This window comes from Rhinopithecus roxellana, chromosome 16, assembly GCF_007565055.1.
Source record: "Rhinopithecus roxellana isolate Shanxi Qingling chromosome 16, ASM756505v1, whole genome shotgun sequence".
Lineage (NCBI taxonomy): Eukaryota > Metazoa > Chordata > Mammalia > Primates > Cercopithecidae > Rhinopithecus > Rhinopithecus roxellana.
The window spans coordinates 17,522,640-17,543,807 of NC_044564.1; the positions used below are offsets into that span (position 1 = coordinate 17,522,640).

A 21,168-nucleotide genomic window follows, 5' to 3' on the forward strand; every position below is an offset into this window, starting at 1 on the left:
TCCTCTGCTGGTTGTGTTCTCTCTGGAGCTCAAGGGAGGGGAAGGGCTAAGCCATTACTAGGGTGCTGTTGGGGGTGGTGAAAAGACCACATCCTTTCCGAGGGACACTTTTCCTGGAAAGTCCCTGGAGCTTAGTTGGCTCTCATCCTGCGAAGCCAGCTCTGGCCACTAGGGGGCAGGGCCATTAACTCAGCCTGGAGGGAGCCTGCGGGGTGGCCGGCATTCTGGAGGGACAGACAGAACAGGCCACCAGGCTCAGGCAGGCAAGGGAGGCAGAAGGACAGAACGGAAGACACCTTGGGTGCTGGCACCCTGCCTTCCCGGCCACCGCTAGATCAGGCTTCTGAGCCTGTTGGCCATCGGGGCCGAACTGTCCCCATAGGTACCATGGTAGTCCCTGTGTAATCCCCTAGATGTCACCAGGCAGCATACAGGTAACAGGCCTGGAAGGTCCCAACAGCCCAGCTGCGCAGGCTCAGACACTCTGGGGCTCCCCGTTCAGTGGCACAAACTCCAGAACCCAGTGAGAGAAACAGGAACACGCCAGGCGGAGCAGTATGGCTAAATCCATTTATTCCGAAATAAAAAGCAAAATAAACAGGAGTCGCATCACCAGGGTGCCACGACCCCATCCCCGCCTCCTTCCTCTGTCCTATGCTATCAATAAATAAGTTTCCCAGCCCCAAATAATTATTAGAACCTCCTCCCCATGTGCCAGCTCCAACCTCTGCTAGGTATGATACAGGGGGCTGCCCTACCCCTGGAATATACAAAATGTTACACAGATACAATATGTACACTGGGGAAGCGGGGCCACCCCAGCAGCCCGTGCCCTCACCTGGTCTACAGTTAACCCCACTGTCCTGCCTCAGCTGCCTCTCTGTGTAAGATGGGAGCCCCCCTGAGGGAAAAATTGCTTTGGTGAGAGTAAGGAGGCCATGAGGTCTCCTCCAAACAAGTCAATTCTATGAGCCTCTGGCTATTAAATAACAATCATAATCATCCAGAAATTTAAGGAGTCAGCCCTGGCCAAGGTGGCAAAGGGTCTACACATTTGTCTCCCCCCATTAGACAGGGGTCTTATTTGCTACTGTAAGAGTAAAGGGGTGACTGGGAAGGGGGTGGCAGGGACATGATGGGGGTAGAGCCTCCGGCCCCACTTCTCCAGGCTTTGCTGACAGTGGCCTGCTTTTTAAAATTTTTATCCTGACTTTTTTTTTAATCTCGGTTTTTTTTTTTTTTTTTTTTGAGACAGAGTCTCACTCTGTTGCCCTAGCTGGAGTGCAATGGCACTATCTCAGCTCACTGCAACCTCCGCCTCCCGGGTTCAAGTGATTCTCCTGCCTCAGCCTCCTGAGTAGCTGGGATTACAGGCACCCACCACCATGCCTGGCTAATTTTTGTATTTTTAGTAGAGACACAGTTTCACCATGTTGACCAGGCTGGTCTTGAACTCCTGACCTCCTGAACTCCCAAAGTGCTGGGATTACAGGCGTGAGCCACTACACCCAGCCTTTTTTCATAACTTCTATACCATAACTTACCCATAACCTTCTTTATCCCGTAACTTCTTTTAATCCCATAACTTTAATTTTTTTTTAAGTTTAGTGGCCAGCTTTTAGATGACAGTGATCTTCACCTCATCTGCACCTGTCTACCCCCGTTAGACAGGGGTCTATGCTTGCTACTGGAAGGGTAAAGGGGTGACTGAGAGGGGGTGGTAGGGATATAGTGGGGGCAGGGTCTCCAGCCCCCCTTCTTCAGGCTTTGCTGACAGTGGCCGGCTTTTAGATGACAGTGATCTTCACCTCATCGTTCTCGTCAGCCCGGTAAAAAAAAGGAATGCAGGGGTTGCTGCCCAAGCCTGGGCGCTCCCGGGGGTTCTGCATCTCACGAAGCAGCTGCATGATCTGCTGTGCAGTGGGATTGTCACGGGGAGAACCCTCCCTGGCCTCTCCTTGGGCGGGCTCCGCACTGCCGGTGAGGCTCACCTCGCAAAGATCTTTGGAGAGAGAGAGGCAGGGCTCTGAGCGCCACATAAGCCCTCCCTTGCTCCTGCCTGCCCACCCCTCCCGAGGGCTCTACTCACCACCCTGCTGGTCGGCAGCCCCAAGCTCCTGGGGGGCTGGGGCCCCTGGATCGGGCTCATTGGCAGGGTTCTGGGCAGCTGCCAGGAATCTGCCATGCCACTCGCTGCGGTCGCCCACAAGCCGTAAGACCAGCTCCTGCAGCTCCAGCAGCTTCACCTGGAGGGAGGGGTGCTAAGCTGCCATGCCCATGTCCGTGCCCACCTCCACCCCCACAGAGATGTTCCACGCCCTACCTTCATCTCCTCCTTGTCTTGGGCCAGCCTGCTGATGTACTCCTCCTTCTCCCGGTGCCGCTCCTTCAGCACTGCCCTCTGACTCTGGTACAGTGCGATGTACTCTCCTGCAAAAGGACACGGCTCAGATACTGGGTTCCCTCCGACCACTGTGCAGCTCCTCCTGCCGTGCCCTGGCCTCCCACTCACCAATGGTGTCTGTCTCTCCAGACAGCTGGATACAGCGATGTTCCAGTTCCTCTACCCTCTCCTTCAGGTCCGCCTTCTCCTGCATGAGCTCCATAAAGCGGCTCTGGAACCAAAACAATGGAGTCACATCTTGGCAGCGACCTGCCCCACCCCCACCCTTCTTGACCCATGCCAGGAGAGACTCATTCACCTGCAGCTTCTCCATGGCCCCCTGCAGGGCCCGGTGGGTTTCCCCACACACAGAATCGCCCCCAGTCCCTGGGGCTGGGGCTGCCACCTCAGGCTCCTTCTGGGCCGATGCCAGCAGGTGAGCCAGGCGCCGGCAGCGCACCCTTTGCTCCTTCAGCTGCCCACGTAGCCTTGCCTGCTCCTCCTCGGCACTGGCTACAGCTGAGTTGAAAAATGCCACCTGCAGGCAAGAGAGGTGCATTCTTGTAGGAGGATATATAGGACGAACAGGCAGGGAGGTAGAGAGCAGCCCTTCCCTTGGCGCCTCAGAGGCTGCACTTGTTGGTCCCAGGTGAAATGGTGTCTGACCACTGGCTCCCAGGAAAGAGGTGAGTCTGAATAAATCAGAAGGCCAGGAAACCAAGAGCAGAAGGGGCAGTCAGCCTCACCATGGCTTCCCGGCTCTCCAGGTCCTCCGGGATGCTTGGCATGGGCCGAGGCGCCGCCTCCACCTCCTCCTCCTCCTCCCTGTCCAGTCCATCTCCTATGGGGGTGGCCAGAGGGGTCATCAGACAACCCAACAAGGGTACAGTGTGCCCACCTCTGCCCCCACCCTCACTGTGTGACCCTGGGCCAGCCCCTCTCCAGAAGGGAATGAGCAGCGTTTTATTTTCTTCTTTTTTAAGAGCCAAGGGCTTGCTATGCTGCCCAGGTGCAGTCCCACTACCAATCAGCATGGGAGTTCTGACCTGCTTCATGTCTGACCTGGGCAGGTTCACCCATCCTTAGGCAACCTGGTAGTCCCCTGCTCCCAGGAAGTCACCATAATGATGCCAAACTTAGTGTGGATACTCGATTGGCATAATGACCAGCTGTTCTAAAGGTCTCTTCCAACTCAATTCTACACTGCTAACAGTCCCCCCTTCCTCCTGGGGCTCTCTCCTCTTCCTGTGAGCAGGTTCCCGTACCTTCCCCAGGATGAGCCATGAGGCTCAATTGGGACCGTAGCTGCTGGTTCTGCTGGGTGACAGCTTCCAGGCGCTCCTAAGGGGCCAGGAAAGAGAGTGAGAAGCCATGGAGGTTGCCAGGTCATCCCCCTTAGGGCCCTGCCCTCAGCAACTCCCTCACCTGGGCTTCCTGCAACTCTTGGCGGGCCATCTCGGCCACCGCTTTGCCCTGAGCTTCCTGCTGCTGCAACTGGTCCACGAGCTGGGTCTGCAGCAGTAACTGGTTGTGCAGCACCTCCTTCTCAGAGGTTAGCTGCTGATAGGTGGCCACCTGCTGCTGATAGGCAGCCACATACTGCTGCAGGTGTCCCAGGTACTGGTCTCGCTGCTGCTGTAGACTCTGAGCCTCTTGGCTCTTCAGCTCCACCTGCAGGAAGACCCTGGGCGTGAGGGCAGGTGGTGGCCTGCTTTCAGATTTGGGGCCCATAAATAGGGTAGCGAGGGCTCTGTGAGGCTCTGTTGCCTGCCCAGACCTCTGGCCCCTTGCTCCAGGCCTAAGTGACTGCCTCCCTTGCCTAGAGCCTCCTGCCTTCTTTCCCAGCCTCAAATCTCACACCCTGCTTCCCACCACTTAGACTGTAGGCCATAGACTGGTGGAAATGCAGAGGAAGCCAACCACCATCTGCTAAGTGTGCTACATGCCTAATGCTTTCCGTGTATTATCTCATTTAATCCTCCACACCTCTGCAAGGAAGATGCTAACTTCCTTTTTAAGTTAAACTGAGGCTTAGAGATGCAGAGTAGCTGAATGGTGACCAGTGGAGCAGAGGCCAGAATTCTGTTTGAACCTAAGGAGCCTCTTATACCACTGTCTCTTTCCCTATGATCGGGGGAAATCCATGCCTCTAGTTGGGACGATGATGTCCAGATCTGAGAGGAACCCAGGGCTATCCACCTCTAAAAGTCAGATGGCAGGGAGCAAGAAACAGTCACAGGACTGCCCCGGAGGGTGCTGGGGTCACCTGTTCCCCAGGCTGGAGCTGCCTCTGGCCTCACACCACCCCTCCCCAGAGGCTGGTGCCCGCCTCCCAGCACTTCTTGGATGGGGTGGGGTTACCGTTTCCTTCAGCTCGCTCAGCTTCTCCTGCAGCTCACCCAGCTTCTTTCCCAGCTCCCTCTTGACATGCTGCTCCGACTGCAGTGCGCTGGTGATCTCCATGTTCTCATTAGTCTGGACAGAGAGAAGCCATCAGTGGCCACCCACTGCAGCTGGAGACCCCAGAACTTGCTGCCTTGGTGTTTGCCTCCCATGGCACCGGGAAGGGTGGAGACAGGTTAGAAAAATCATCCCCTCTCCCCTACAGCCATCGGAGCAGGGCTCTGGCTCACAGGTGCCTCCAGAAGTACCATTTCACGTGAGGGCTACACTGCCCCACTTTACAGGTAGGAAAACAAAGGCCCGGAGGGCTAATGGGGAGGGTAGGTTCTCCAGGTGGGGCTGCGCACCAGCTTTACGAATCCGCTCTGCAGCTCAGCCAGCTGCTCCTTGAGCTCCCGGTTCTGGGAGAGTGCGCGGCTGATGGTGGTGCGGTCATTCTGCATGGTCTCCAGGATTTGCCTGCGCGCCTCTGCCTGCTCCCCCCAGAGCTCGGCCGCCCGCTCCAGCTCCAGCAGCCTCTCCTCCTGCTCCCGGTTCAGGCGACTCAAGCCCTCATTGTCTTGCACCTGGGCTTGGAGCTGTCCTGCCAGACTCTCCAGCTCCTTCCGTAGGTGCTCAGCCTCCGCTTGTAGCTGCTGCTCCACCTCGGAGGGCCCTGCTGGGGGCTCTGGGGGCGGGGGTTCAGCTGAGAAAGGAAGCAGACAATAAGGGCCTCTAGATTCTCAAAGAAAACCCTCCTCTTGGTCCGTAGCTCCTCTCAGGCTCCCCAAACGTGGCCTCCCTGCTAATGATTCCTTGCACCCGGATGTTAGCCAATCTTCCAAGCCACTTTCCAATAGTGACAACTGTGGGTGGCCGACAACGGGCACTCCTCCCTCTTTGCTGATGGGGCACTGAGGCTTGTGGAGATGATGAGACTTGCTATCTCCTGGCACAGACCTCTTTCCCTCTGCCTCAAAGCCCTTCCATCCACCCAACTCCGTGGGGCATTCTAAACCACCCCCACAGCCCTCTGACCCCAGTCCTGCTCCCAGGTTACCCCAGCCCCAGCTTACCCATCTGGTTCCTCAGTTCAGCCAAGCTCGTCTCCAGCTCCTGTACCCGACTCATGCTACATTCCTTCTCCTCTCTCAATGTGTGCACCTGCCCAAAGCACAGCAGGAAAGGGCCCTGGAGAGGGGCTGGTGGCTGGACAGGCTACCATCTCCCTCTCTGCCCCCACCTCCACAAAGGCCAGACCCATGAGCACCTCTGGCTGTGCTCCTCCCATTTCACAGATGCCCAGAAAGATCAAGTGACCTATCTAAGGTTGCAGGGGAGCTGAAGGGTCAGGTCTCACCTGCTCTGACATCTGCTGCATCCTCTGCCGCCACATGGCGCTCTCTCCTTTGAGATTCTCTGCATATTTATCTCTCTCCATTTGTAGTTGTCTAACCGACTCCATTACCTGCAAGAATGGCCACAGAAATTAGGAAGGACTGTCACTGGTTGTCACCTACTCCTGGCCACCTGGGGCCATCTTCCTTCTACATCCCTCCCTACATCCCTCACCTGCCCCAGGTGTGCTTCCAGCTGTGCCCGCTCCTCCATGGCCTGCTGTAACTGCTGGTTAGCATCAGGGGCTTCACATCGGCTTGAAAACTGGATGGTGGAGAGTGAGAAGTTTAGATCTGGGGAGCCCAGGCCATTCCCAACAGTGCCCCTTAAAAGGGCTAGGGCTAGGGCTAGGGCTAGGCTCAACGTGCAGCTCAGTCAATACAACTCTGCTGTCACGTTTCTTTGCTTTAGAAATAAAAAATAATTTTAAAAAGATCTCAGGCCAGGCATGGTGGCTGATACCTATAATCTCAGCACTTTGGGAGGCTGAGGTGGGTGGATTGCTTGAGCTCAGGAGTTCAAGACCAACCTCAGCAACATGGCAAAGCCCCGTATCTACAAATACAAAAATTAGCCAGGCATGGTGGTGTCGCCTGTAGTCCCAGCTACTTGAGAGGCTGAGGCAGGAGGGTGGCTTGAACCTGGAAGGTAGAGGTTGCAGTAAGCTGAGATCGCGCCACTGTACTCCAGCCTGGGTGATAGAGCGAGACCCCGTCTCAAAAAAAAAAAAAAAAAAAAAAAAAAATCTCTACCCTCTACTATTACCATGGAATACTGAAAGTGTTGGCTTGAACCTCAGAAGGAAACAAACAGACTCATGACCTAGCCATATAAATGTAATCTCTAAAATAATGATTTTCACCCATGATGCTTTAAAACAAAACAAAACAAAAATTGTTTTAAGCCCTAACCCTAAGATTCTGATTCCCCAGGTCCCCAATTTGTAGATTTTTAGCACTCTCTAGAGGATTTTACGCCAGGACTGGAACAAGGACCCACATTTTCAGCTCTTGGCTGGAGCCTCCCCATGCCCTGCATGATCCCTAGACCATGGCCCCAGCTGGATGGGGCTCCCACCACCCATGGGGCTGCAGCCTCTTGCCTGTTGAAGCAGGAGTTCTGTCATCTCTAACTTCTTTTGCAGTTCTTCCAAGTTAAGTTGCATGCCAGCCTTCTCAGTCACTAGGACCCGAAGCTTCTCTTCCAATTCTGATTTCTCTTGCTTCAGGTCTTCATTGTTTTGGCTATGGCCAGAGGCAATAGAGAAAGGAATGAACAAAGAACAGAAAGGATTGCTTTGGTGATCCACCCTCTACCCTCACCCCACAACCACAGAACTGTGGCACTGGAAGGAACCCCAGGAATCAAAAGTCACATGTACAGGCCAGAGATAAGACATGAGTTACCCAAGGCTACACCATGAGTCAGTGGCGCAGCTGGCACTAGAGCTTTGCTGGGCACACATGCAAACCTGTATGACCACCTCACCATGCTTACCTGTACCCCCCCACCTCCCAGCACACCACCCATGCTAAGGGCCCCCAGACCTCCCATCCCACCATCCCCCATCCTACGTGTTCTTGTATAACTCCAGCCTGAGGGCATCTCTCTCTTTGGTTAACTCCTTGTTGTACTGTAAACACAGAAAGGTTAAGTCAGGATATAGCAGGCGGAGGAGCAGCTGGCCCACCAGACCAGTAACAATAGCTACAGTAACCACTCCACGGTAACACTTCTTCACTCTTAATCACACTTGACATGTTTTCAAGGCATTTCCAAGCCCGCGGTCTCATTGGTCTCATTTTGTTGTCGTTGTTGTTTCTGAGACAGAGTCTCGCTCTGTCACCCAGGCTGAAGCGCAGTGGTGAGATCTCAGCTCACAACCTTCGCCCCCCAGGTCCAAGTGCCTCAGCCTCCTGAGTAGCTGGGACTACAGGCACACGCCACCATGTCCGGCTAATTTTTTTGTTTTTGTTTTTCTGAGACGGAGTCTCACTCTGTCACCCAGGCTGGAGTGCAGTGGCGCCATCTCTGCTCACTGCAAGGTCCACCTCCCGGGTTCACACCATTCTCCTGCCTCAGCCTCCTAAGTAGCTGGGACTACAGGTGTCTGCCACCATACCTGGCTAATTTTTTTGTATTTTTAGTAGAGACGGGGTTTCACCATGTTAGCCAGGATGGTCTCGATCTCCTGACCTTGTGATCCACCCATCTCAGCCTCCCAAAGTACTGGGATTACAGGTGAGAGCTACCACACCCAGCCTAATTTTTGTATTTTTAGTAGAGATGGCGTTGCACCATGTTGGCCAGGCTGGTCTTGAACTCCTTACCTCAAGTGATCCACCCGCCTCAACCTCCTAAAGTGTTGGAATTACAGGTGTGAGCCACCGCGCCCAGCTGGTCTCATTTGTTTTTAAAAGAACTTGGTAAGGGTGGCCGGGCATGGTGGCTCACACCTGTAATCCCAGCACTTTGGGAGGCCAAGGCGGGTGGATCACAAGGTCAAAAGATCGAGACCATCCTGGCTAACACAGTGAAACTCCATCTCTACTAAAAAAAAAAAAAAAAATACAAAAAGTTAGCCGGGCGTGGTGGTGGGTGCCTGTAGTCCCAGCTACTTGGGAGGCTAAGGCAGGAGAATGGCGTGAACCCGGGAGACAGAGCTTGCAGTGAGCCAAGATGGGGCCACTGCACTCCAGCCTGGGTGACAGAGTGAGACTCCGTCTCAAAAAAAAAAAAAAGGCCGGGCGCGGTGGCTCACGCCTGTAATCCCAGCACTTTGGGAGGCCGAGACGGGCGGATCACAAGGTCAGGAAATCAAGACCATCCTGGCTAACACAGTGAAACCCCGTCTCTACCAAAAAAATACCAAAAACTAGCCAGGTGTGGTGGCAGGTGCCTGTAGTCCCAGCTACTTGGGAGGCTGAGGCAGGAGAATGGCCTAAATCCAGGAGGCGGAGCTTGCAGTGAGCTGAGATCCGGCCACTGCACTCCAGCCTGGGTGACAGAGTGAGACTCTGTCTCAAAAAAATAAAAAAATAAAAATAAATACTGAGCTTGGTAAGAGTGGAAGGGACAGGAAAAGAGAGCGAATTTATATATGTATGTATATATGTATTTATTTGAGATGGAGTCTCCCTCTGTCACCCAGGCTGGAGTGCAATGGTGCCATCTTGGCTCACTGCAACCTCTGCCTCCCGGGTTCATGTGATGCTTTCTTAGGCTCCTGAGTACCTGGGATTACAGGCATGCGCCACCACACCTGGCTAATTTTTGTATTTTTATTTATTTATTTATTTATTTATTTATTTAGAAACGGAGTCTCCCTCTGTCACCCAGGCTGGAGGGCAGTGGTGTGATCTCGGCTCACTGCAACTTCCGCCCCCGGGTTCAAGCAATTCTCCTACCTCAGCCTCCCAAGTAGCTGGGATTACGGGCACCTGCCACCACACCTGGCTAATTTTTTGTATTTTTAGTAGAGACAGGGTTTTGCCATGTTGGTCAGGCTGGTCTCAAACTCCTGACCTCAGGTGACCTGCCCGCCTCGGCCTCCCAAAGTGCTGGGATTACAGGTATAAGCCACCACACCTGGCCAAGATTGAATTTACAGCTGGCTAACAGAGGCCCAGAGAGATCAGATAATATTGCTATTATTATCATTATTACTACCACTGTTTGAACCTTTATTGAGTGTTTCACCAGGCACCATGCTAATAATCCCATTTAATCCTCATAACCACCACATGAGACAGCTCACTGCAATATTATTACCTGTATTTTGTAGATGAAAAATATGTAGTATTAGAGGTTAAGTGCTTGCCTAAGATGACTTAGACAGAGCTAGGATTTGAATACCCAGGTATATCTGACTCTCTAAGTTCATTTGTTCCCTGGGGGTGGGGGCACAGATAGGAAGAGGGAAATTAATCTTTTGTTCCATTTTTGAAAGGATCATACATTCACATAGTCCAAAACTCTGAAGGTACAGAAGGGAAGTATCTTCCAGCCATGCTGCTCCTCTCTCCTGAGTTTTTTACGAATCCTTGCAGACATGTTTTATGTATATTGTCATAGTACATATGTACAAACATATGGACACACAGACACACACACACGTTCCCTCTCGCTACACAAATGGTAACGTACTAAAGATACTCTTCTGTACCTTCACGGAACAAATACCACATTCCCCAACCTAGGACTTGGCCAAGGCCACAGCCAGGTAAGGGCAGGGCAGGCACTTGGCCTCCGAGCTCTGCGTCCAGTGTTCACTCCCCACAGTGCCCCCCAACCCACCCACAGCAGCTGACTCAGCCCCAGGATGCCTCTAACAACCACACACAAAAGCAGTGACAAATGGCCCATGCTGCCTTCTGGGCAGGACACTCAACCCTGCAGAAGAGACCTTTAGGCTCACTCCTCCATCTGGGAAGCCAGGCTGCCAGGGTTCAGGGCAGGCAGTTGGACTCACCCTGTCTGCTTTCTTCTGCTGCGTGGAGACAGCAGACAGAGCCCGCTCCAACTCTCCCACACGCCTCCGGGAATACTGCAGGCGACTGGCCAGATCTTCGGACTCTCCTGGAATGAGAGAGGTTGAGATGGGGTCCAAAGGACTCACCTTAAAGGCCTGTCAAAGTGCCAGGTTGAAGGATGATGGGGTGCCCAGAGGCCCACCTTCTTTCTGCCTGGCGGCATGCTGAGTGTGCGCCAGGGCTGTCTGTAACTCAGCTTTCTCTGATACGAGGATCCCTATGGTCTGAATGTGAACCTTTGGGAGGAAACCCAAGCAAGTGCTGAAAAAGAAGGAAAGAAACATTCTCCAGAGGACAGGGCGGAACTTCACCCCCTCCACTCACCTGTAACTGCTCCCTTAGGGCTCCCTGCTTTTGGTGGCATTCTTTCTTTTCCTACAGGAAGAGGAAGACAGAGCTCTTACTAGAGGGAGGCAGAGATGGCACAGCAAGGGACATGCCCCCAGAATGCCACCAATGCCCCAGGACAGGCCCACCCGTGGGACCAGGTTATCAGGGACCCTGTGGGGATGGGGTGGAATCTTGGGGGGTGAGCCTTCTTCCCCAGGCTGGGAGTGGGTGAGACGAGACTCAGGCCTCTACATTTGAGTGCCCCCCAAACCCAGCTGTCATGTTGTGAGCAAACAAAGAAATCACGTTACTTCTTCCAACTGATCCGTAATTTCTTGGTTCTGTTGTTTCTGTGGGGAAGAGTCAAAGGAAGGTGACTGAGGGTGGCCCCCTCAACCCTATTCCCCAGACCAGGAAGGGGTAGGCAGGGGCCAGGAATGGATTTTAAAGGCAAAGTTCTCAGACCCAATGGGAACATGAACTGCTAAACTCTCCTCAGGCTCCCAACAAAAGGGGATTTGTGTCTTTGTTGGTTTTTGCCCATAGCCACAGAACTGAAAGTCTGAATCTGGATTCTCTTGAAAGGACAGTAACATAAACCTCTAGAGATGGAGTGTGAGAAAAGCCCACCCTCTGCCAGTTTGTGATTTAGAAAGGTGTATTCATTCAACAAACATTTGCTGAGCACATATAGGCCAGGTACAGTTCTTAATAGCAGGGATATCAGACAGAAAAAGACAGACAGGAGCCCTTGGCCCTGAGGTTTACATTCTAGTGGGCCTTTAAATCTTCGACTCTCAGAGCTAAGAGACCTTTGATACTCTCTAACTCTACCTCCTCAGGAAATGTAAGCCCAAGAAGGAGAGGTGGCTTATCCCGAATCCAAGAGCAAATTAAGGACTGAGTCAGGGTGGAAATACGGGGCTCCTGACAACCAGTCAGGCTAGTGCTTCCCCAAGAGGCAACAATCCCAGGGCATGTGTAACAAGGACTCAAGCAGGGGTGTCTAGAGAAGAGAGAGTAGGCAAAGAGGGCAGCAACAGAAGAGCCATGCTGCATGCTCCGTGCTCTGGGGTCCCTCCAGCTGAGGCCTGGGCCCCCCAGCTCCCCATTCGCCCTTGGCACCAGGGGCCCCCTGCCCCTTTCTTCAGGGTCCCAAGGGGAAACTGGAGCCCAGGATTAGCAGCGTGGAATCAGGGGACCCCACTGGACTCTTACCAATTTCTCTATCGTGATATTGAGTTGTTTGTTTGTTACATAGCTGGAGTCCAGGGCTACCGCTAGCTGTTGGTACCGGCTCTGAGGCGCATGCAGAGAGGAGGAGTTGGAGGAGGATTGGGGGGAGAGGTAGAGAGAGCAATCATTAGGGCTGGGGGGTGTGTGGGCTGTCTCAGCTGGCAGAGGGGCACCCAGCCCCCGCTGTGGGAGGAGGTTGGAGGGCTGGCCTCCAGGGTCACTGGGCCACGGCCCAGGGCCTCTTACCTCCAGATCCTTCAGGTTAGCAGATGATGCAGGGCCCTCCCCATTGACACATGTCGTAGACTATAAGAGATGAGAGTGCACATGGAGATGTTCTGTCCCCTCAGTGTCTAAGCCCTCTGACTTCCTTTCTTCCCCAGCAATTGGCAACATTTTCTCTTCTAACTTGGACCCTTTGTCCCGTAACCCCTTTGTGCCAACTTCTCTCATGGTTCATATTTCCCCACCATCGTTCCTTCCCGAGCACCTCTCATCCAGTGCTTCTGCAGCAGGATAAAATGATGCAACCAGTCACAGGGTCCAACTCCTTCATGTGCACAACTTCAAGGGAGAAAGCTCAGGGAAGAGCCAACTTCCTCAACATCACCCAGCACATTGGCTGGTCCCAGGATCTTCCTTCTCTTGTGAATCCCTGCCTCAGTTTCTTTCTATCATAGTTCCCTTCCCCCCACACCCCACTCTGGGCCTCCATTCCTGAGGTACCTCACAAACAAGACCATTGAGCTGTTGGGAGAGTTGTCGCAGGCTCTCGGTTGATGAGAAAGTCCTAGGGATGGAGACACAGGGGTCAGGGGTGCAGGTGGCTCAATGGGAAAGAAGGTCATGGGCAGTGGCCTCCCTGACTCTCTCGGCCTAGAGACTGCCGCCCCAACAGGAGACACTCACTTGGTTTCATCCATGAGATTAGGGACATTGTCAGCATCATGATTCTGTGTGGGAAGAAACGTATGAGATGGTCATTCAATGTCTGCTAAGAATCACCCAGGACAGGGTGAATCAAGCTCCCAAACTCATTCCAACAATCTTCCATATCCCCTGACCTCAAGAAAAAGCCTAGTCTGAGCCTTCCCCCAGCCCGTTCCCCAGGAAGAGCCCTTGGCCTTAGGAAACAAGCTACCTGTGAAAGGAGAAGATAATCCATAGTAGGTACAGGAGGGGAGTGGGCAGAGGGGGAGGAGGCACGAACCTGAGATGCCGCCATGCTAGTGAGACTGGCACCAGGCGAAGGGACACCGCCAGGTAACACGGTGTCATCAGACGGTTGTAGAGAATCAGCATTGTCCTTGGGTGTCTGTCACAGAACAGAGCAGGGGGTTAGGGGGCCATGCGGGACAGAAGGTGCCTCAGTGCCATGAACACAAGGGTGTGGAACAGGTAGGATAGGTGTTGCTGCAGTCAGAGTGACAGTCACACATGCTAGGAGCCACTCAGGGGTGTGGATATGGTTGCCCAGGCCTTGGGCTGCTAGGCAGCATTTCAGATGGCCAAAGCTCAAAGCAGGGGCTACATAGCCTCCTTCATGAACACGAGGACCTCACTGTCTCTGGAGCTCAGCAAAAGACAGCAGCAGGCACTGACCTGTGGCAGCCACAGCAGGCAGGAGGATGGTGTGCCAAAGTCAGAGAGGAGAAAGGCACTGTTCTTCCAGAAGGCCAGTCTGTGCTGCAGAGTGACCCTAACTGGGCCCCTAGTGGGCAGAGGATGGTGATGAGGAAGTAGTTGTCTGGGCAATGCACACCGTAGCTATCTGCCTGCCTCTCTACTCCTGTCCTCCCTTCCCTTCTCCCCTGCAGTGGCACAATCATAGCTCACTGCAGCTTCCACCTCCTGGGCTCAAGCAATGCTCCCACCTCAGCCTCCCTAGTAGCTGAGATTACAGGTGCACACCACCAAGCTCAGCTAATTTTTATAGAGATGTGGTCTCGCCATCTTGCCCAGGCTGGTCTCAAAGTCCTGGGCTCAAGTGATCCTCCCACCTTGGTCTCCCAAAGTGTTAAGATTATAGGTGTGAGCCATTGAACCTGGCCTATTGGCTGTGTTTCTGATTCAGACCTTTCCAGGGAAAAAAAAAAAGTTACCCAACTAGAAGCCTCTCCCCAACTATCTGGAGGTAAAAAGAGAATAAACCATGGCTACCACCCCCACCCAAACCTCTTACCTCCAAAAACATCTACCCAACCAAGAAACCACCCCAGAAAACAGAGGTAAGACATCTGCCCTATGGCTCCTGGCAACTTGGAAGTTGTGGCGCCTCTTTCCTGGGAATCGTACCTGGGGACAGTCCTAGGATTCAGAACTTGGGGTCACGTGGAGCCTCTCTCTTGCCCCCAACTGGACCTACCTGCTTGATCAGAGCCCCACCCGGCCTCTCTCCAGGCTCTGGCCTTACTCTTGACGCAAGCCTCTGGTTCTAGAGGTCTTCTAATATCTGACAGGCCAGATGGGCAGACAGCGGAAAAAGCTGGCTGACCAGCTAAGCTGGACAAGAGAAAAACACCAGGGAGCCAGGGCCTGGCCACAGAAGCTGGGTCTGCGAGAAGTGGCTACACCTCTCTCCAGGGAAGCTGGGTCTGGGGGAAGTGGCTACACCTCTCTCCAGGGAAAGGACTGCGTGCTCGCTGGACCCTTTAGCCCTGGCCTCTGAAAACCCAAATCTGCTTCCCTCCTTAGAGCAAGTGCTGCAGAGGCTGGTGGAACTGAAGATGAGCCAAGCTGTCTTTGCATCTTTGCAAGTTTACTGTGACCATGGAACCTGATGTTGCCTTGACAATGCCTACAACTGAATCTAATAGGTCAGAGCAGGGGTTCAGCTGCTGGCCAGGCATAAGCCTTGAGGGAAGGCTGGCACTCCTAGCAATGGACCCTGCAAGTCTTTAGGGCCCTCCTGGCATCCTGGGTTCCCACTGATCTCTAGGATTAGACACAGGAATGCTCAGAGGAAGGGAAATTTTTTTTTCTTTTTTGGTTTGAGATGGAGTCTCACTCTGTCGCCCAGGCTGGAGTGTAGTGGCAAGATCTCCGTTCACTGCAACCTCTGCCTCCTGGGTTCGAGATTCTCCTGCTTCAGCCTCCCGAGCAGCTGGGATTACAGGTGTGTGCTACCACGCCCAGCTAATTTTTGTATTTTTAGTAGACATGGGGTTTCACCATGTTGGCCAGGCTGCTCTCGAACTCCTGACCTCAGGTGATCCAGCCTCCTCAGTCTCCCAAAGTGCTGGGATTACAGGCATGAGCTACTGCGCTTGGCTGAAAAAGCATTTTTTTCAGCCAAGGACTTTTTGACACACATAGCGTGATTATTTTGTGAGCAATCAAGTTATTTCATAATTTTAAGTCTTGTAGCCAAGATGGAGTTTTTAAAAAAGCCTACTCTCCTCAAAATGTCCCATCCCATTAAGGTATTTTTTCTCTCTCCATTATTCCCTACTTCTGGAAATGTTATCAGCTCTACTCAAGATACTACAATCACGGGCCTCCATTCCTGGAGTAGAAAACTTACATGGTAATAAAAATGAGAAATTAAAAAAAAAAACCTACACTGGAAACAGTTATGGATATAGAGAAGGTATAAAAACAGCAAGGGGCTGGGCATGGTGGCTCACGCATGTAATCCCAGCACTTTGGGAGGCCAAGGCAGGTGAATCACTTGAGGCCAGGAGTTCGAGACCAGCCTGAGCAACATAGCAAAACCCCATCTCTATTAAAAATACAAAAAAACATGGGCAGGTGCAATGGTGCAACATCTGTAATCCCAGCTACTTGGGAGGCTGAGGCATGAAAATCACTTGAACCCAGGAAGGGGAGGTTGCAGTGAACCAAGATCACACCACTGCACTCCAGGAGAAAAAGCAAGACTCCTTCTCAAAAACAAAAACAAAACAGCACGAAGGAAATATGAGGATCTAGGCCTTTGTTTCCAGAATAGAGGGACCTGGGCTGGCACAGAATCTCAGAGCATAAGGAAACAGGCTGCAGACCCCCTAATCCACTGGACCATTGGCAGAGCAAAAGCCAAATACTCAGCTACATGACGCTTTTAGGCCTGTGCTCCCCAACCGTACCACTCAGTGTCTCCTCTGAGCCGGCAAGGTGAGTCACAGCACCTGGACAGACCTGATCAACTGGAGGGTAACAGGTGTGACGACTGGACAACTCTAACAGCAGCCAAGGCTGCTCTGTCTCAGTCCCTCTCCCCATACCCATCTCCAACAGGCTCTATTTGTGTCCTGCTCCTCTGGCTTGGCAGGAAGGAGTCCCCCAGGTGAGTCAGAGATGGAGGAAATGCCAAATCACAGCCAGAGGAGGTTGTCTCCTAGCCCTGTGTACACCCATGCCCTACCCACCAGCAGGCTCCCTGTGTTCCTGAAAGGTGATCTGTGAGTTCACACTCTGGCCATGGCCTCACCACTCCCCCGGCCTCCCCCACTCCCCATATGGATTAATGTTACCCACCTTTAATCTTCAAGCCAGCCTCAAATGCCACCTTCTCCAGCCTGGAGTCCATTCGGAACCAACCTCCCCCTGAGCTGAGCATTTGGAATGGTCCAAAATTATCTCTTGCCTCCTTCAAAGGAGTCTGCCTCCCTCAGTGTGCAGCCTACCTTGTTCATCTATTTTCTCCACTGTTTATTTATCAAAGTGCCTTTGTTGTCAAGAGCCCAGTGAATATGGCTAAATGTCCATTTGGAGAGATTAGGGGCAGAACGTCTTGGTCACTCATCTGTTTGGTTAACCTCACATCTTTTACAGTTAGTTCCTCTGAAAAAATAGCTTCAATCCTTCCAGCTATAATGTGGACTCATTTTCTCTTAACCCTTTGTTCCCTACTCTTAAACCAAAGTGAATTAATTAAAAAAAAATCACTAACTTCTATGTGGTTTACTGATCTTTGCCTTTAGGGCAAAACCTAAAGGTCCGTTGGGTTTTTTCTTTTTTTTTTTTTTTCATCTCTCCTAGTCTGAGAGTACCCACAATAGACATTCAAAAGCCCAAATCCTGGCTGGGCGCGGTGGCTCAAGCCTGTAATCCCAGCACTTTGGGAGGCCGAGGCAGGTGGATCACTTGAGGTCAGGAGTTCAAGACCAGCCTGGCCAACACGGTGAAACCCCATCTCTACTAAAAATACAAAAATGAGCCAGACATGGTGGTGGGCAACCGTAATCCCAGTTACTCAGGAGGCTGAGGCAGGAGAATCACTTGAACCAGGAGGCAGAGGTTGCAGTGAGATGAGATCATGCCGTTGCACTCTAGCCTGGGCAACAGAGTGAGACTCTGTCTCTGGAAAAAAAAAAAAAAAGAAGAAAAAAAAAAGCCCCAAATCCCACACACCTCTGAAAGTTATTCCCAAATTACCTTTAAACTGTTAAACTTTAAGGTATGTCTCACGTTCTCCAAGATGATAAAAGATTTTGGGGAAGAATAAAAACCCAATCAATCAAGCAAGTGAAGAAGCGGACATAAACAGGCGGAAGGTTAATGGCAGCAACATAAATTAAGCCAGAGGCAAAGTATCCCCCAAACCAGAGAAGCCTCAGGGGCATGCACAGCTGGAGAGAGCAAGCCAGAGAGGGGTCTCGGCACTGCCTCACCTTCCACTTGTCCAATGGGGGGAGCGCTACCCCATTGGAACGGTTAAGGTCGGACACCAGCACCTTCAGAATGTCCTGAATCTACAGGAGGCGAAAAGGGAAAAACAAGGGCAGGGGGAGAAAGGTAGAAGTGGCTTAGAGAGAGGCAAGAAAGTCAGGGAAGGAGGAAGATGTGGGTTCAGGGAAACGAAATGCTGACGAAGAGTGGAGGAGATCAATACCATGGCCTGTGCCATCCTTCCAAATGGCCACCTGCTGCCTTGCCGGGGGCAGAAACAAATAGATGGAAAAGTCCCCTGAAGGATGCAGTCACACAGAGTGGAGTCACCTGACCAATGCAGCTCTTAATATGCTCATTGGACCCTTCTCCTTAGGCCTAGGATGTGGGCAGTGAATCTAGTAGAGCTACAGACCTCCACCTCCATTTTAAAATCCAGACTTCTGAGTAAGGGTTCACTTGAACAAAGGGGGCTCCAGCTAAAAAACAAGTTTGAAAGACACTGATCTTAACCAATGTCATCTTACAGAGGAGGAAACTGAGGCCCAGGGGAAGAAGTGGTTTTTCTGTGGTCATGCAGCAAGCTGGTGGCAAAGATGAACTCCAAAGTTAGATCTTCCCCTAATCCTAGTGCCTGGGGCTCTCCTCACCACACCCTGGGGCCCTTTCAATGACTCCTAAAGGGATAGCCTGATGGCCAGTGGCTGTTCTCATTGGCCTGGCTTCCCCTTGAGACTGGAGATGAGGAAAATGAAACAGCAACTACCATTTCCTGAGTGTCCTGGGTGTTTACAGCAGGCCCTGTACTAGGGATTAACATAAAAACAACAATAATAACAAATCTCATTTAAACTTCACAAGTGTAAGTAAAACAATACTTTACAGATGTGAAAAGAGAGGCCCAAAAAGCTCAAGCAATTTGCCCTAAATCACATCCCTAGCAGATGGACAGGTAGGATACAAACCCAGAACTCTTAATCAGTACCCAACAGCTCTTCCACAATAATAACAATTACCCTCCACTGCCCCTTGGGCCCCCTGTCCCCAGGAGCCTGGCCAGCCAAGACTCACATCCTCAGGTGAGTGGCAACCACCAGAAGTGGTTGTCTCAGGGTTACTGCCATTTTTTATTTTCTTCTTCTTTTTCGCTCCTGTAGGAACACCAGGGCTGTTCCTCTGCTGATATTCTCTCAACTGTGGAAAAGAAGAGCAGTAATACTCATGAGATCTACAAGCCCCTACAGTTACATCCTACAATTTTTCCAAAATACTCATATATACCATCTGATTTAACGCCACCAACAAGTCTACAAGGTCTTGTCACAATCATTTAGTGACTGAGAGGGATTGATACCACGGCTTAAAAAAACGCAAGAATTGAACTTAAACTCAGTCTTCTGACTCCAAGCTCTGGGGTTTTGCCACAAATCAGCAGCTGCCAGGGGCCAAAACCAGAGGCAGAGGTACCTTTCTACCTCTCATCCCAGAAACAGGATGAGAACACTTAGGGGACTGGGTCCTAAGATCAAAAGTTGGTTTCACGCACTAATTACGGTTCTGAGGGGGATTGCGACATCACTACATTCCACTCCACCATGGAGAATTCAAATATGAGGTGGAGAAGTCAAGCCTGGAATCCCAGCTACTTGGGAGGCTAAGGCAGGAGGATTACTTAAGGCCAGGAGTTCAAGGCCAGCCTGGGCAACACAGTGACACTCCGTCTCTCAAAATAAATATGTATCTTAAAATGTGGGCTGGAACATTAAGTCGGCAGGAACTGTACACCGTGTGGTTTAGAGTCATACATCCTCACACGTTTGTTAATGTAAGAAATGCGCCAATGCCTCTGAAACTTTTACATCAATGTATCCTCATGGCAGAAGGCAGCCTTTCTGTTGAACCTGGGAATTCAACAGAAAGAGGACAACCCAAGCCTCATTTCAGAGAAAAGTCTGGTATACTCTTAGAAATTTATGTGACTGTCATCCCTAAGTACATTGTTTTTTTTTCTCAAGAGAATAAAGGGAAACTGATGCTTCAGAAAGATATTTATCCTGTGGCACTTCAAGTACACCAGGCTGAGATGATATGAGGAAGATTCAAGCTGTCAGGTTCAGTTTCCCAAGACCTGTTCCACAGGAGATAAGCAGATCTCATTCCAGAGACCACTGAAGGGCACTCTGGTCCCAGAACCACGCAGAATTCGAATATGAGGTGGAGAAGTCAGAAAAAAAATGTTAGTCTCTCTGGAGAGTAGAAGCCTGGGGGAAAATCAAAACCAATCCCGTTCTCACATTGCCACCCAGAGATACTGCCAATGTTTTCAGCTCACGGGGGAAGTGTAGGCTTTTCACACTATCAGTGTCTATGTTAAGGGTGTAAGGCAGCCTGAAATCTCTCCCTCCTAGGTCCCATAGTCCCCAATCCCCTTCCAGCTGGACATTTATGCTGTGACCAAAGGAACCAGAAGCGGGATGAGAACTTAGGGTACTGGGTCCTAAGATCAAAGACCGGTCTCGCGCACTAATTACGGTTCCGAGGGGGATTGTGACGTCACTACATTCCACTCCTGGGGGGGAACATCAGCGCGACGTCCGAGTCGCTGCTCCCCGATGGGGGAGGGGAGCGCAGGGCCAGGACCCAGGTCCTTGGAGACGCGAGCCCAAATCGCCCAGGGAGGTCTGGTTTGGGGCGGCAGGAGGTGAGGGCCGAGTCTGGAGCGGGGAGCCCCGGGAGTCACGGGCCCAAAGTCACTGGCGAGGGCAGGGGTCTGAGTTGCTGGGGTGCTAGGTCCTTGGAGATGCCAGCCCAAAGAGCCCTGGGGCGGCAGGAGGTGAGGGCCGCGTCTGGAGCGGGGAGCCCCGGGAGTCACCAGCCCAAAGTCACCCGGGGGCGACTGGCGAGGGCGGGGGCTGGGCGGCTGAGGGGGCGGGGCTGGCTGACAAGACTTTTGTGGGGAGCCCAGGGGCGCTGGGGGGAGCCCAGCCCGGTGTGCCTCAGGAGTGGCAGGGACTCTGGCCGTGGTCCTGCCATCGGAGTGGGGCTGGGGCTGGGCCGGGGGGCCCGCGACCCGGTGCACTTTACCTTTTTCTTCGCTGCGGCCAATTTGCTCTGTCGGGTTTCTTCCGACATCGCGGGGCGGGGAGGGAGGCGGGGTTGGGGCCACATCAGCGCGATCCCGGCAACCACTGCGGAAGTCAGTCAGCCACCGCGCAGCTGTGCGACCGAGCCAGAGGAGGCGTAACCAGGGCGGTACTAGAGCGCAGAATAGGGGCGTGGCCTCAAAGATCAAAGCCC

General features: G+C 52.4%; 1 protein-coding gene across 7 annotated transcripts; it reads right to left on the reverse strand.

The window, feature by feature from the left end:
- Nucleotides 1-556: 556 nt before the first annotated feature.
- Nucleotides 557-21,102, reverse strand: GOLGA2 (golgin A2). Of its 7 annotated transcripts, none has more exons than XM_010367787.1 (27): nt 20,956-21,102; nt 18,943-19,065; nt 17,874-17,954; nt 13,472-13,576; nt 13,171-13,214; nt 12,988-13,051; nt 12,508-12,567; nt 12,244-12,324; nt 11,337-11,375; nt 11,020-11,070; nt 10,838-10,931; nt 10,635-10,741; nt 7,738-7,796; nt 7,266-7,407; nt 6,338-6,427; nt 6,126-6,233; nt 5,842-5,929; nt 5,134-5,471; nt 4,745-4,858; nt 3,809-4,054; nt 3,649-3,724; nt 3,130-3,224; nt 2,703-2,921; nt 2,513-2,615; nt 2,324-2,430; nt 2,090-2,246; nt 557-2,026 (listed from the first exon to the last, which is right to left on the reverse strand). In XM_010367787.1, the coding sequence occupies exons 1-27, from the start codon at nt 21,037-21,039 to the stop codon at nt 1,788-1,790; spliced, it is 3,114 nt and encodes a 1,037-aa protein (XP_010366089.1). In that variant the 5' UTR covers nt 21,040-21,102; the 3' UTR covers nt 557-1,787. The 7 variants fall into 7 exon arrangements, with proteins under 7 accessions (XP_010366089.1, XP_010366091.1, XP_010366092.1 ...); XM_030919757.1 differs by having other exon boundaries at nt 563-2,002; XM_010367789.1 differs by lacking the exon at nt 12,244-12,324.
- Nucleotides 21,103-21,168: the final 66 nt, after the last annotated feature.